The 16,048-nt window shown below is 49.1% G+C and overlaps 1 protein-coding gene across 3 annotated transcripts in view; it reads right to left on the bottom strand.

Annotated features, from left to right (window-relative positions):
- Positions 1-16,048, bottom strand: part of DGKD (diacylglycerol kinase delta) — a 107,562-nt gene that overhangs the window by 76,065 nt on the left and 15,449 nt on the right. Inside the window, exon 2 of one of the 3 annotated variants that reach the window (XM_068963914.1) lies at positions 292-402. In XM_068963914.1, the coding sequence (XP_068820015.1) occupies positions 292-402 (111 nt within the window). Of the gene's footprint in view, positions 1-291; positions 427-16,048 lie in introns of those variants that run through there. The other 2 variants (XM_068963915.1, XM_068963916.1) reach the window with 2 other exon arrangements.

The following is a 16,048-nucleotide window of genomic DNA, read 5'->3' as shown; positions in this document are numbered from 1 at the left end:
ATCCCCAATCTTTCCAAAAGAACGATGTCTATTTGTCACATGGTTACTTCTGTGACCTTTCCCTCCCCATATCTCCCCACTGGTGACCAATGACATTAAAGAGAAAGGAAATGAATTAGAAAAATCAATGTTCACAAGACATAAGACCCAGCACCCCAGAGGCTCACAAAACGCGCTCGGAAAATGAGATCTAGAATCAAAGGTCTTTCCCCAGGGAGGACCCGGAACCCAGCTCTCCCTGCAGCTTCTCGGGAGGTTTCCTCTCATCAAGGGTTCTCCACTGAGTCTCACCTTGGCAGTTTTTGCATAGTACAGCGTCCGCCCTCGAAGCTTGAAGTATCTTCGTTTTGATCGTTGGAATGAATTGTTCTGTTTGGTCAGCATCCCCTCTTTGATGACGGTCTGGAAGCACAGAAAGGGATTCATGAGTGTGTGTTTTCACGGTGCTGCGCTTATCCACTGACAGCCCAGAGTATCTGTGTGTGTCTCTAATGGGCTGACGGCCTAACAGAACTATTTCTCACCCTCTGTGCAAACCCCAACCTATGGACAAGCTGAGTGGGCAGCGGGTGGAGGCTGACCCTATCCTCCAGGGGGCGATGGCCTGCCTGAGCAGCGGGGAGGCGGGGCCAAAGGCCCAGGTGTGCCCAGCGCGTGCCCTGGGTGGGGGTCGGCAGAAGGGGGCGAGGGCACGCAGGACAGGCGTCAGGAGCTGGGCCCATGTTCTCCAGCCTCAGCGCTGGGTAGTTCTCAGCTGTTTTTGGCCCGGCCTCCGTGCTCTCTGGCCTCCTGCCATTTCTCAGGAGCCGGCTGCCAAAACTGTCGACGTAGGTTGCTACGGGGTTCAGCACGGCCTAGGCCTGCCCCTCTTCGGCCCTCGGCCCTGTGCATGGGCCAGGCGTGACCCACACTGCGACACAGAGAGGTGCCACCAGCAACGTCACTGAGACACCTCCACCCCCAAATCTGACCAGCCTGCCACCGAGGCAGGAGTGCAGAGAGAAGCATGGGGTGAAGGGCAGTCCGCTCGGCTCGGCACACACACCCAGAACAGGGCAGCGTCCTAGACCCTGAGCCCAGAGCCGCACCACTTACAAGCCAAGTGCTCAGGGTCCTGCCTGGTCAGCAGGCGTGCTGGACCACTTGGAGCAGCCACCAGTCAAAACTAAGCAGCAAGGTGCCCTGACCCCGGAGCCGGGCTCCCAGCGAGAGCTAAGCCCGGCATCTCCCGGTGCAGCAGAGGCAGGACGCGCAGAAACGCTGCTCGAGGACAAGGACAGCGGTCCAGAGAAGCTGCTCGTCGCAGCACCTGACCCTGTGCAGCTCTGCACTTTACGTCACTTTTAAATGGCTCTACGAAGCACCTGGGCACCTGCGGCCACTGAAGACGACGTAAGATGAAACAAGACACAGAAACCCTACGTCACCCGAACACGTCAGAGGCGAGACCTGGTCACTGCCGTCTATCTGTCCCTCCATCAGCCAGCTCCTAACAGGGGAGGCAACAGAACCCAGGATGTACTGCTGCTCCCCACAGGCGAATGCTGGAGACAGCGCCCCCACCCCAGGCATGCGCGCGCGCGCACACACACACACCCCCTCACACCCCACCAGCGCCTGGCCGTGCACAGGTCCACCCGAGAGCCCCGCTCCCTCGGGGCTGGCCCAGCAGTACAAACAGCAACCTCTCCAACACCCGAGAGGATCAACTCTGGGGGAAAGCTAGCAAGGAACGGCTGCACTTATCCTGGGGCAGGAGCCCTCACTGTTATCTCTGAGGAGGTCACCCACCCCTCTTCCAGGTCACTGAGGAGAGACGAACACAGCATGACCCGATGATGCGGGAGAGACACGTGCTGGCCCGTGGCGGAGAGAAAGCCTCCTGACCGAGGAGCTTCAGGTAGAAACCGGCCTGCACTACGGAAGGACTGCTGGGTTGCGTCCGAGGATTCCTTCCAGACCCAAGTGCACACGTGGATGCTATTTCAATATGCTCTTCAAAGACAGGCCACTGCATCCGGGCCCGGCGGTGCAGACCCACGATACCTGCACCACCCGCCCCCCCGAGGCGAGCCTCTGCTCGGGACCCCACAGATCCCGCTCACAGACCCAGGCACCTCTCCCAGCCCCCAAACATCTTCCTTACCTCTGCAGGGGGAGCAATCGCCTCCATCTCTTTCGCAAATGCAAAAAGAAAAAGGAAAAAAATTCTAAAAGACAACAAAATCACAGGCCGAGACCCAGAAAAGTTAAAAGAAGTTCTTTTTAAAGGATAAATGCTCGAGTATTTTTCTTGCATCTCCCCTACACATGCCACACATAAAAGAAAAGCAAAATTAGAACAAACACACTCCAACACACACACACACCACACACACACACACACACACACATCTTTCAGAGAGCGGATGAGAGCTGCGATCTCGGGCTACCCAAGGAGAGCTGTTGTTCTATTTATAGAACAAGAGTGCTCAGAAAAAGACTCTGGTGGGTTTCAGCGGAAGGGCTGGGGAAAAGATAAAGACCAGTATTTCTTTGAAGCTTTCTCAGAAACTGCATTTCTTCTCACATTTGCTGCTCGTGAGGACTATAGATATGCTGCAGAATATTTTTAACACTCAGTCAAAAGCAATGAACTAAATAAAAGTGGTCAAGAAAAGCACACCCCTGACTAATCAGCTGTGCTTTGCATTTGGCAGCCGGTAAGTGGCACCCACAGGAAACGGCTCAGCTCGCATGGCTCCGCACGCCCACTAGAGCAGAGGACCAGGAGTCCAAACCCAGACCCGAGAGGCCAGGCTCTAAGCACCGCTTTGTCAAGTTCTCGCACAGGCGACAGGGCCAGTTCTGTCCTTCGAGCTGTCCAGGGCATCTCCCTCACCCTCAGGGACAGGGAGGACTGAGCTGCAGCACACACGGGTGGGTGCTGAGGATCTGAGCGGAAAGGGGGCACTGGGCCCAGGTCCAAAGGGAGGACGCCAGTCCTGGCTAGGCTCTGGGGGTGGGGGGTGGGGGGTGGAGAACCCGGCAGGGTATTCAGCCTGTGCCAAAGCGTGGCCCTGGGTGCCACAGCCACCCGCTGACCCCCAGAGAGGCGCACAACCCCAGGTGAGACAGCACCTGCCACAGGGAAGGCTTGAGTCTGCAGTCATCCTGCTCAGGAGCTAGGGGCGGCTAAGGCAGCTCTGGAAATGCCCTCCAAATGCACCAACCAGCAGGCGGAGATGGCGAGAGCAGGCCTGCCTATGGGACTCGGTGCCCCCAGTCCTAGGGAGTCAACCCCTCTGCAAAGGCAGTGGAACGCCTTCCCTCGCCTCCTCCACACCCTCCCCAGACAAGCAGCGGCCACCACTCCGTCGGCTCCAGGGACAGCTCGGACCAGGGGAGGACAGAGCACACAGGGTGCCGGGGAGGGAGCACTTCCCGCTGGGGAGGGCGGCCCAGAGCTGGTCTGAGCGGGCAGGGCAGAGGCGTCCACAGCCCGCGGAGGGCTGCAGACAGAGCTCACAGCGCTGGTAGCTGACCAGGGCCCCACCAGCTCCCTGAGGGCACACTGTCAGTCACGGGGCCCCGGATCAGGGGGGTGGTTTCTCAGGCTGCAGAGTTTAGAAGGACGATCTGGGCCACCATGTGGAGGGCAGGAGGTGAGAGTGAAACCAGGAGGTAGGCAGAATCCTCCACTCTTACAGGACGGCAGCCGGCAGTTAGCGACATCTGGGAGGAAGGAGTCATGGTCACGGGCATCAGAGTGTTCAGAGGACGCACCACAGATGGGACGATGGAGGCGACCCCAGGGGTCTCCTGGAGGAGGATGTGCCTCGTCTTGGACACAGCGACTCTGACGCCCGGGAAGGCCAGGGGAGCCGTGTGGAGGACCGGCGGCAGACCGTGCAATGGGGTCTGTGAGAAGGTTCAGCGGGAGATGCCGTAGAGGCGTCCCTTTCGGGAACGGAGGGGAAGGAGAAGAGGCCCAGGGCACCGAGAGGCCCAGGACACCAACATCGGGTGCAGGGGGGAGCTGGGGGTCCGAAAAGGAGGACAGGGAAGAAGTGGCACGAAGCTGAGGAGCAGAGGAGAGAAGGCATCCAGGGCGCCTCGGGGACGCCGGCTGGTGGGGTGCAGGGGCTGGGAGAAGCCCGAGGCGGCGGCCACCGGGAGTCACCGAGGGCCCGCCGGGGCAGGCGCGGGCCCCGACCGGGGGGGAAGCCAGACCAAAGCGCAGTGAAGGCTACTCGGACGGGAGGAAGCAAAGATGGCAGGCTGGTTTTTTGTTTTTTTAATTTCCATGTATCTTAACTTTTTATGAGCATGGAATCATATTGTACACTCCGTGCTTGATCTTCCTATTCTTTCTGTCATCATGTGTTATCAACAGCCTTCCATATTAGTAAATGCATCTCTGTCTGCTACAGAGTTTCTCACAGTAGTGAAAAGCGTAAATCATTCAACACACTCCCACGGCTTGAACATTTAGAACGCTTCCTGCTCAGCACCGACAGCAAGGCTTCAAAGACTACTGCCGCAAGAGGAGTATCTACACATGTCCTGAGCTACTCCTTAGAACCAAGAACCAGAAAGGGAACTTGGGGGTCAAAGCTCAGATGCCCACAGGGCTGAAGGCATGACAGGCGACCACAGGTGGCGGGGGAGACACTAGTCAGTGGACCGGCACAGGTCATCATCCGAGGGGAAGGTGCCACGGGCCCCCACCTCACACACCACACACAAGTCAGCAGAGTCGGTGCAGAAGGTGAAACTTGAAAAGCCTCAGTAGACAGCACCAGACCATTTCTCTAAGACCTTAGGACTGGAAAAAGATTCTCAAACAGGACTTTTAAATACTAAACATAAAGCATAAGGTCTCTAAAACCAACTTCATTCCCACCGAGAACCTCTGGTCATCGGACACCTTACAAAGAAACGGAAGAGAGAAACCACATCGGGGAGAAGATACATGAAGTACACAGCCAGAGAAGACATCCAGAATGTTCTAAGCAGCCCTGCAAAAGGACAGCAAGGAGAGGCTGCTAAGCGGAAAAGTGGCAGAAAGCATGAACCGTGGGGATGCTAAGTCGAATGATGACTAAATAAGATGCTGAACTGCAGGAGGCTGGGCAGAAGAGACCCCGGGAGGCGGCATCCGCGTGCCCCACCGTGGGGCGGGGGGGAGTCACGCACACGTGTCACCACTTGCAGCCTACATTTATGTGGTGTGCAAACAGAAAGGGACAAACCAGGCTAATAAAAGGATGGAAGTGAGAGCTCAAGCAGAGCTCTGCTGATGCTGTCATTGTGTTGTCAGTGCGAGAATTTTCGCAGCTTCCTGACCACCCTGCCTGAGGCAGAGGGCTGCAAGCAGGCAAGGAGAGAAAGGGTGAAGAGGATGAAGTAAAGGAAGAAAGGACTGAAAAACTAGCCACTGGCCACATGCTCACTTCAGCCATCTATTTGTCCTTCAACCTTCTTCACCCTTCCAAAAAAAACAATATCACACAAACCTATGTTAGGCAACACCATCCAAAATTCAAAGTCCAAAAAAAAAAAAAAAAAAAAGTGGGGATACTAGCATAAAAAGTTAATATGTAGAAGAACTATTAAAATGTCTCTGGGGACTTCTCTGGCGGCACAGTGGATGGGAATCCTTCTGCCAGTGCCGGAGACACGGGTTCGACCTCTGGTCTGGGAAGATTCCACGTGCCGCACAGCGACGAAGCCACAGCTCCCAAGCCCGCGTGCTGCAGCCACGATGCCCGCGCGCCTGGAGACTGTGCTCCACGACAAGAGAAGCCGCCGCAAGGACAAGAGCCCTCACGCACTGCGGCCAGAGAAAGCCCGTGCGCAGCAGCAGAGACCCAGCGCAGCCAGAAGGTTTACCTTTTAAATGGCTTCCTTAGGACCTCCTTGGTGGTCCAGGGGCTAAGAACTCCGAGTTCCCAATGCAGGGGGCCCTGGTTCAATCCCTGGCCAGGGAACTAGATACCACACGCTGCAACTAAGACCTCCTGCAGTAAAATAAATAAATATTTTTTACAATAAATAAATAAGTAAGTGGCTTCCTTAAAAAAAAAAAAAAAAGTTTTTAGGACTTCCCTGTCGGTCCAGCGGTCAGGACTGTGCGTGCGTTCTCACTGCCAGGGCAGCTGAGATTTTACAAGCCGCACGGTCCAGCCAAAAACATAAATAAAAATAAAATAAAATGTTTCCATGAAGAAGCTAGTAAAATGTGTTACTTTAAATTTACACATCACTTGAAATTTTCATGAGCATTTTTATATCTATTTGCCTTCTTAATAGAACAAACACTTAAGGTCTATGAGACAGACACTAATATTCTGAGTGACAAATAAGACTCCGGGTCACTAAGGGACCAAGTAATCTGTCCAAGGTTAAACAGCCAATGACAGACCACAAAAGAAATGTCAGGCCTCCTCACTCTAATCTCAAACCTTCTTCTAGGGTTTCAGTTCAGTTCAGTTCAGTTCCATAATAAACAGGAAACAATCAGAAAATAATCTGTTCACAAAGCACAGGCATGGACAACATATCCAAATGTTATTGGATATCCAAACATACCCAATAACCTTTAAAACAACAGGTTATTTTACAAGCTTACTGAGTGAGTGCCCACCGAATCGACTACATACATATAACACAAGCCATTTTTACCTTTTAATCCTCACACCAACTTTGGAGGCATATAGTAATATTCCCATATATTTTATAGACTAGGAAACTGAGGGTCAGAGAAATTAAGCAACTCACTCAAGGCCACAAAATTAAGCAACTCACTCAAGGCCACATGGCCAGTAAACAGAAGACCTGAAATTCAAACCCAGAGCCTAGGCAGCCTGGCCGAAAGTATCTGTTGGCAAGTCTATGACCCTCCATCACGAGGCTGTCTCCCACATCAGATCAAGACAGTCCCAAGGCTATGGCTGCCCTACTGCTCTTACTTACTCATCTTAGTCACCCGGTGCCCAGCACTGAGAATCCTGAGGAAACTTTCTGCAACATATTAAAAAGGGCTCATCTACCTAAGCTATAAAAAGGCTCTTAAAACTGAGAAAAAACTAACAACCTGATTGGAAAATGGGCAAAAAAATAAGAACAGACACTTCACAAAAAAATAAAACTGAAGAGCCCTCAGACACAAGAAAAGATGTTCACCCTAGCTCATGACAAGAGAAAAACAAAACGCAACTAAAACACTATTCTCACCATCAGACTGACACAAAGAGAGCTGGAAAAAGGCAGCACACTCTGGGCGCCTGTGAAGAAGACCGGCTGGTCAACTCCAGGATGAGGTGAGCCCTGGGGAAGGGAAGCCGGCAACACCCCGCAGATCAGACGTGCGCTGCCCTCAGGTCCAGCAAGCCCGCTCCAAGGAGCCACCCTCACAGACACTCCAGCAAAACCACAGCAGAGGTCTGGACAAGGACAGGTGCTGCGAAATAGCACAGTAAGAGACCAAAAGGAATCCAAGTGGCTGAACAGACTCTGGCACAGTCAGCAAACAGAGCGCTACCCCGCTGGGAGAAGGGTGCGGTGGTCCCTGTCCAACTATGGAATGACCTCCAGCTCACAGAGAAGGAGGCTCAGAACAAGCACGGAGTATGCTGCCTATGTGTCAAAAGGATGTGCGTGTGCACGCGCGTGCAAACAGAAATTAAACTGAAAAGCAAACACACGCACATATTATTTTTAAATTTTCAACCAGGAACAATGGAAGAATAAACCAAAATCATAAAATAATAAAAATGGTTACGTAAGGGCGAAGAGGACAGGGTAGACCAGACCGGGGAGGAAGCCAGGCCTCCCGGAAGACACGCCATCTAAAAGGACTCGCCCAGAAGGGCAGCGTCTGCGGGGCAGCAGCCCCTAGGGGAGCCCACGTCCGCGGCATCCCTGACGGTCCCACTCCATCTGCACGGCCACCTCCTAAGGGAGGCCGTGCAGACGTCTCCGCTCCGCAGAAACATGCAAGGAGGAGGGACAGCACTGGCATCCGTGCCGTCGCCCACTCCCCCAGGACCTGAGTCCTCATCAGCGTCTCCCTCAATCTTCACCACCCTGTGAAGGGCCACTACCCCCTTTCACTGATGAAGAAACTGAGGCCCAGAGAGGACCTATATCCATACAGGAGGGACAGAGGCAGAGTTCAAACCCAGGTCTGCCTGATTTCAGGTGAAAAGAACTCACTCTTCCAGGGTGGACACATGGGCAGACATGCACAGCTCAAGGCACAACCTCCTCCACAACCCACAAGGTTGGCCTCCAAACACACGCGGGGGCTCAGTGATGGCACCGAAGACTCAGCCCACCTCTGGGAGCCGAGAGAGGAAACTCCCTCTCCCCAGGGACCTGTGGAATGAAACGCACTTCTCCTTCCAACAAATATTTATTGAACACTTAGTGAAAGCACTGCTAGGAATACGATGATGAAAAAGACAGGACCCTTGATCTTTAAGCAAGCAGCATGCTGGTACAAAGTAAAAGGTACCCTAAGAGTTTATGTTAAATACTCAGGAAAGAAGAAGGGCTCAAGGGTGGGGCTAGACGACACAAGAAAGAGACAGCGTTGATGATGTTTGGACCGGCGACGACTCAAACTCTTCTCCCTGCTCTTGCGTACATTTGGACATTTCCATCATGGGGATACAGACAGGGTGCTCTGGAAGCTCAGGCGTGAAGGAAGCAAGGCCCGAAGCCGCTACGGCCTGGGTCAGAAGCCGCCGCAGCCCTCATCCCAGTCTCCTGATGGGCCGGATCCCCGACAAGAAGGTGCTGCTCAGAGCAGAAGACGTCTGAGGAAACAGCTGAGACACTGCCAAGTGCTACACAGACGTTAGAACAGCACCCTAACCATCATTACTCAGCTTCCTCATTCCTGGGCATGCGCTCAACCCAATGCCCCCTGGCCCGTTTTCAGACCTCAGGTGGAAATAAAGTCCAGCATTAAACAGTCCAGTGCGAGGCTGACGGGCCGACTGAAAGTTCCTTTAACTTTATTTGAGGGCACTCGGAGTCCAGTCACTGCTAACACCTGCCAGTAACATCCTGAGACAGTATCCTTCCAGCGTGCTTTCAGTGTATAAATAAAACAGAAAAGTGGGGTTATATGCTATACAAATTATTTACTAATAATCTGCTTTTCCAAACAATACATTGTGACTGATCTGCTTTTATTTTCCATTTTGTTTCTCTACAACGTGCTTCGACTTCATTTACTCAGATGCTTAAGGACGCTGACATAATTATGAAAGTATCTAAGAAACCGACAGTGTTTCATGCATCAGTCTCAACATCAAGCTAAACTGTACCTTATTTATCCCGAGACCTTGAGCTCTCTGCTTATGTTAAGCTTTTTATTTTCAACAGAGGAGTTAAAAGTTTAAATCGAACACAACTAAAATGTTCCATATAAAATACACACTGGGATTCTGTGAAACTTAAATCCTGTGTTTTCAAAAATCATGCCCTTTTGCATATGTGGCTCCGTACATTTAATCTGCTTTGGCCCAACATTTCGAGCTGTGCAGCTGTGTCTCAGGACAGGCCAGAGAAGCAACTGAGGGCAGACTCATCTCCACCTCCCGCTCCCAGCACACAGCAGCCACCACGGCGAGACGGACGCTCTCAGTGGAAGGAACCGTCAATTGAAGGGGAGAGTGTTACGCTTTTCTGTTTTCTTTAGCACAAAATAATAATGATCACGCAGAAAAGAAATAAAAAGAATCCAGACTACACCAGCCAGAATGGCCCCTGACATGGGTTTGGAAGCTCTCGACTTTGCACGCAGCTGAACGTCTATACGCACAGGCTCTCCACTCTCCCAGCGTCGCCAAGTACCATCCCAAGGACCACTCTCTGCCAGCCCCCGAGTGGGGGAGGAGGCCAAACGGGGGTCCTCGCTCTCCCACTTCCCAGTGCTGCTGGGTACCTCAGCCCCATCGTGGCAACCTCCCTGCAGTCATGAAGGCGAGGTGAAACCACCTGGGCACCGGGCAGGGAGGACCAGCGCCAAACAGGTGTCAGCCAATGTCATTAACTCCCTGAGTTAAACTGAAAACATTTCCGGGCCTGCAACGTTTTGTATTTAATGGTGCGATAAATGTGTTGTCCGTGAAGCTTTTTTCACATTTAAGATTAGTTCCTCGAGGCAAGGTCCCACCAGCGGAATTACCAGGCAAGAGTATGCAGTTCCTTGGGGTTTCTCACACACGTCACTGAATTGCTTCTACCCACATGTGCTGCCAGAGGACAAAGCAGCTACAGGGTTCTATAAACGGCAAGATCCTGGCTCATACACAATACTGGTTAAATACAAAAAGACACAGAACGTATGACTAGCAGACGGTTAAAAAAAAAAAACACTCAGGCAATTATGACTCACACCTCAGTCTTGACAAATGTCGGACTTCATACAGTACATGAAAACTCTGAGCCACCAGAGAGAGAAGCGAGATAAAGAGCTATTTCCCAGACTTCTCACTCAGCTTCAAACACAGAAACTATCAAACAGGATTGGATTTAATTAGGCATTTATTTCAAAGTTTTCCAAACCATAGAAGGAACTGAATTCACTCTCAACTGTGAAATGCAGTAGAGTTTCATGGCAGTAAAAATTCTGAGATGCAGATATTTCCCGTGTAAATGTATTATAATCATCCATAACAATAGTTCTACCAAGAATCACTTTGGGACTTCCCTGGTGGTCCAATGGTTAAGAATCCGCCTTCCAATGCAGGGGATGGAGTTCAATCCCTAGTTTGGGGACTAAGATCCCACGTGCCATGGAGCAACGAAGCCCACGCGTGGTAACTACTAAGCCCAGGCACTAGGTACCTACTGAGCCCAGGCACTAGGTACCCACTGAGCCCACGCACTAGGTACCCACTGAGCCCACGCACTAGGTACCCACTGAGCCCAGGCACTAGGTAACCACTGAGCCCAGGCACTAGGTACCCACTGAGCCCAGGCACTAGGTACCCACTGAGCCCATGCATTCTAGAGCCCATGTTCTGCAACAGGAAAAGCCCATGTGCTGCAACAAAAATGAAGCACAGCCAAAATTTTGAAAATTAAAGATAAATTTAATAAATCAAGATTGCCGGGAGAAATATCAATAACCTCAGATAGGCAGATGACACCACCCTTATGGCAGAAAGTGAAGAGGAGCTAAGAAGCCTCTTGATGAAAGTAAAAGAGGAGAACAAAAAAGTTGGCTTAAAGCTCAACATTCAGAAAACGAAGATCATGGCATCCGGTCCCATCACTTCATGGGAAATAGATGGGGAAACAGTGGAAACAGTGTCACACTTTATTTTTGGGGCTCCAAAATCACTGCAGATGGTGACTGCAGCCATGAAATTAAAAGACACTTACTCTTTGGAAGAAAGGTTATGACCAACCTAGATAGTATATTCAAAAGCAGAGACATCACTTTGCCGACTAAGGTCCATCTAGTCAAGGCTATGGTTTTTCCTGTGGTCATGTATGGATGTGAGAGTTGGACTGTGAAGAAGGCTGAGCACCAAAGAATTGATGCTTTTGAACTGTGGTGTTGGAGAAGACTCTTGTGAGTCCCTTGGACTGCAAGGAGATCCAACCAGTCCATTCTGAAGGAGATTTACCCTGGGATTTCTTTGGAAGGAATGATGCTAAAGCTGAAGCTCCAGTACTTTGGCCACTTCATGCGAAGAGTTGACTCACTGGAAAAGACTCTGATGCCGGGAGAGACTGGGGGCAGGAGGAGAAGGGGACGACAGAGGATGAGATGGCTGGATGGCATCACGGACTCAATGGACGTGAGTCTGAGTGAACTCCGGGAGTTGGTGATGGACAGGGAGGCCTGGTGTGCTGCGATTCATGGGGTCGCAAAGAGTCGGACACGACTGAGCGACTGAACTGAACTGAAAGATAAATTTAAAATATCTTCAAAAAGAAAACAATTACTACTGAGACCATTCCAAAATGGCCAAGATAACCAACCAATCTGCAAAAGTGCACTAGCTGGTTATAAGTATTACAAGGTATAGAGCTTGAGAAGCAGAATCCAGTTGAAAAAAAAGAAGCCCTCTTCAACCAGTGGTGCTAGGACAATTGGATACTCACAGGCAAAAGAATGAAGGTGGATCCCTACCTCACACCTCATGTAAAAATTAACTCAAAATGGATCAAAGACTAAACATAAGGTCTCAAACTAGAAAACTTACAGAAGAAAACTTAAACATAAACCTTCTTGACCTTGGATTTGGCAACGGTTTCTTAAATATGATACCAGAAGCACCAGTAAAATAAGAAAAAAATAAACTAGACTTCGTCAAAATTAAACTTTTATGCATAAAAGGACACCATCAAGAATGAAAAGACAAAATTCTAAAAGAATAGTAGCAACTGAATCCAACAACACATAAAAAGGATCCTTCATCATGATCAAGTTGGATTCATCTCAGGTTCACAAGGATGGTTCAATATACACATGTCAATCAATGGGACTGTACCAACACCAACAAGGGGAAAGACAAAAACCACATGATCGTCTCAATAGGCAGAAAAGCATTTGATAAATTTCAACATCCATTATGACTAAAAAGAAAACAAAAGCCCTCAACAAAATAGATACAGAGGGAATATAACTCAACATTTAAAAAAGCCATTTACAGTAAACCCACTGCCAACATAATACTCAATGGTGAAAACCTTGACGTCTTCCCACTAAAATCTGGAATAAGACAAAGATGTGCACTCTTACCACCTACACTGAACACAGCAATGGGAAGTCCTAACCACAGCAATCAGAGAAGAAAAAGAAATAAAAAGTGTCTACACTGGAAGGGGAAGAGGTGAAACTGTCATCATTGACAGATGACATGATAATACATACAGAAAATCCAAAAGAGTTCACACAAAGCCTATTAGAACTGACGAATTAAGCCAAGCAGCAAGACACATGATTAATACACAGAAATCTGTTGCATTTCTTTACACTAACAATGAAATATCAGAAAGGACTCCACGTTTTCACTGCCAAGAGCCCAGGTTCAATCTCTGGTCAGGGAACTAAGATCCCACAAGTGATGTAGTGTGGTCAAGGAAAAAAATAAAACATCGTTATATTAAAGAAACACAAACAAAGCTAAAATGAAGTACCATCTCATCCCAATCAGAATGGCCATCATCAAAAAGTCAATAATGCTGGAGAGGGTGTGAAGAAAAGGGCATCCTCCTACACTGTCGGTGGGAACGCAAATCGGTACAGCCCCTGTAAGGCACAGTGTGGAAGTGCTCCTTCCGCAGTGCTCCTCTTTTCTTTTAGGGAAAAGACTGAAAACAGTTACCACGTGACCCGGCAATCCCACTCCTGCATACAACCAGAGGAAACAATAGTTCAGAAAGACACATGCACCCCAGTGTTCACAGCAGCGTATTTACAACAGCCGGGACATGGAAGCGGCCCAAGTGTCCATCAACAGAGGAATGGACAAAGATGTCTGTGTGTCACACACACACAGACACACACACAATGGAGTATTACTCAGCCATAAAGAGGAATGAAATAACATCATTTGCAGCAACAGGGGTGGATCTAGAGATTATCATACTAACGGAAGTAAATCAGAAAGAAAGATCAATATCACACAATATCACTTGTATGTGGAATCTAAAAAAATGATACAGATGAACTTATTTACAAAGCAGAAACAGACTCACAGACATAGAAAACAGACTTACGGTTACCAAAAGGAAAGGGGAGAGGGATAAATTAGGATCTTGGGATCAACAGATACACACTACTATATATAAAATAAACAAGGACCTACTGCATAGCACAAGGAACTATATTTAATAGCTTGTAATAACCTACAATGGAAAAGAATCTGAAAAAGTGTGTGTACATATACATACATTAGAACTCCAGTATTCTTGGGTTTCCCTGGAGGCTCAGACAGTAAAGAATCCATCTGCAATGTGGGAGAGTTGGGTTCGATCCCTGGGTGGGAAGATCCCTGGAGGAGGGCGTGGCAACCCATCCAATATTCCTGCTTGGAGAATCCCCATGGACAGAGGAGCCTAATGGGCTACAGTCCACAGGGTGGCAAAGAGTTGGACATGACTAAGCAGCTAAGCACGGCATAAATATACACACACACACACACACATATACATATGTATGAATGACTTTGCTGTATACCAGAAACTAACACCACATTATAAATCAACTATGCTGCTGCTGCTAAGTTGCTTCAGTCGTGTCTGATTCTGTGACTTCAACAAAAATTTAAATATTTGCAAATCGTGCAACCGATAAGAATCTATTATCCAAAATATATAAAGAATTCTTACAACTCAACAACAAAAAGACAACCCAATTTTTAAATGGGCAAAGGACTGGAATAGACATTTCTCCAAATAAGATATGCAAACAGCAAACAAGCACATGAAAAGATGCTCAACATCATCAATAATTAAGGAAATGCAAGTGAATACTATGAGACACCACTCCATACCCTTCAGGATGGCCATATCAGAATCAAATTTTTTAAGAAAGAGAGAGGAAGGAAGGGCAGAAAATAACCAGTGTAGACAAGCATGGAGAAACTGGAACTCTCAAACACTGCTGTTAGAAATGTAAAATGCTGCAGCCATTGTGAAATAGTTTGGCGATTCCTAAGTAAGATAAACAAAGAACTAGCCAGCAGTTCCACTCCCTAGGTATACCCCCGAAAGAACTGCAAACAGACATTCAAACAGAATCATTCATAGCAGCTCTCCTCGCAATAGCCAACAATTCAAATAGACATCAATAGACGACCAGATAAAACAAATGGGATATTGTTTCATAACAACGAATATTACTCAGGCATAAAGAGGAATGAAGTACTCACACAAGCTACAGCATGGGGGAGCCTTGAAACATTGTGCTAAGGGAAAGGTGCCAAACACAAAAGGTCACACACATTTTACGATTCCATTTGTAAGAAATATCCAGAATAGGCACACTTACAGAGATGGAGAGCTGGTTAGCGCATGCCAGAAGCTGAGGAAGAAGGGGAATGACTTCTTCATGGGGACGGGGTTTCAAAGTGGGGGATAAGAAAGTCCTAGAACTGAAAGTGGTGACTGTTAATATACTTAACGCCAATGAATTATACATTTCAAATAACAAATTCTTTTAAAAAGAAGGAAAGATAAAGAGAGGGACCCTCTCCCATCTTGCCCCCAGGACAAACAAAAGCACTGTTTATCCTGGAGGCTGAGGTACACCTCGCCATGGAGGAGCCAGGGAGCCAGGCTCAGGAAAACCGCCACAGCCCAAGGGCCCTTCACCTTCAGGCACTGAAGAACAGAGCCGGCCTGACGAGGGTGATGGCAGGTGAGCCAAAACATCCCCGCTCAGACCGAGGGGGCGGGGGGATGTCACGGACCTGGGGCCAGTCTCAATGGGACTCACGTTTCTCCCAGGGCCAAGCACACGGCTAACCACAGTTCCAACCCGAAGACCAGCAAACAACAGTCAAGATCATTACATCAAAACAAAAACAAAAAAAATGGAGGCAGGAGTTTGAAGATATACCATACAGCACATACATAAATCTGAAATTAATTATTACAGAAAACAGAAGACCATTTTAGAAAATACATGCTTCCTATAAAAAGATTACAGGAAGACACGGCCTCTACTGAAAAATTTTTAGAAAATCTTAAAGAACAGGGAGCACCAAGGAGAACAGGATGAACTTGAAAGATAACAAGCTAAGATACAGGCCATGACCACGACAGGGAGCAAACACAATCACACCATAGCAGAATTAAAATTCACATGGAGTGGGGCTACAAGGGAAATGTATGCTGCCCCCTGAGGGGGCACAGGGCAGAACCGAGACTGAGATGCCCACAGAAGGCTGTGGGCGCGGTGGAGAGGAGAAATCCACACGGACAGGGCGGTGAAGGGACAGATTCTCTCCCCTACAGACAGTAAGAACACCCGGAAGGAACACCAAGTAAATGGAGATGCAATCATCAGAGGCAGAGAAGACAGAGCTCC

The sequence above is a fragment of the Capricornis sumatraensis genome, chromosome 2, assembly GCF_032405125.1.
Source record: "Capricornis sumatraensis isolate serow.1 chromosome 2, serow.2, whole genome shotgun sequence".
In the NCBI taxonomy this organism is placed as follows: Eukaryota; Metazoa; Chordata; class Mammalia; order Artiodactyla; family Bovidae; genus Capricornis; species Capricornis sumatraensis.
Note: the sequence above shows the minus strand (reverse complement) of the source record. Positions and strands in the feature narration are given on the sequence as shown.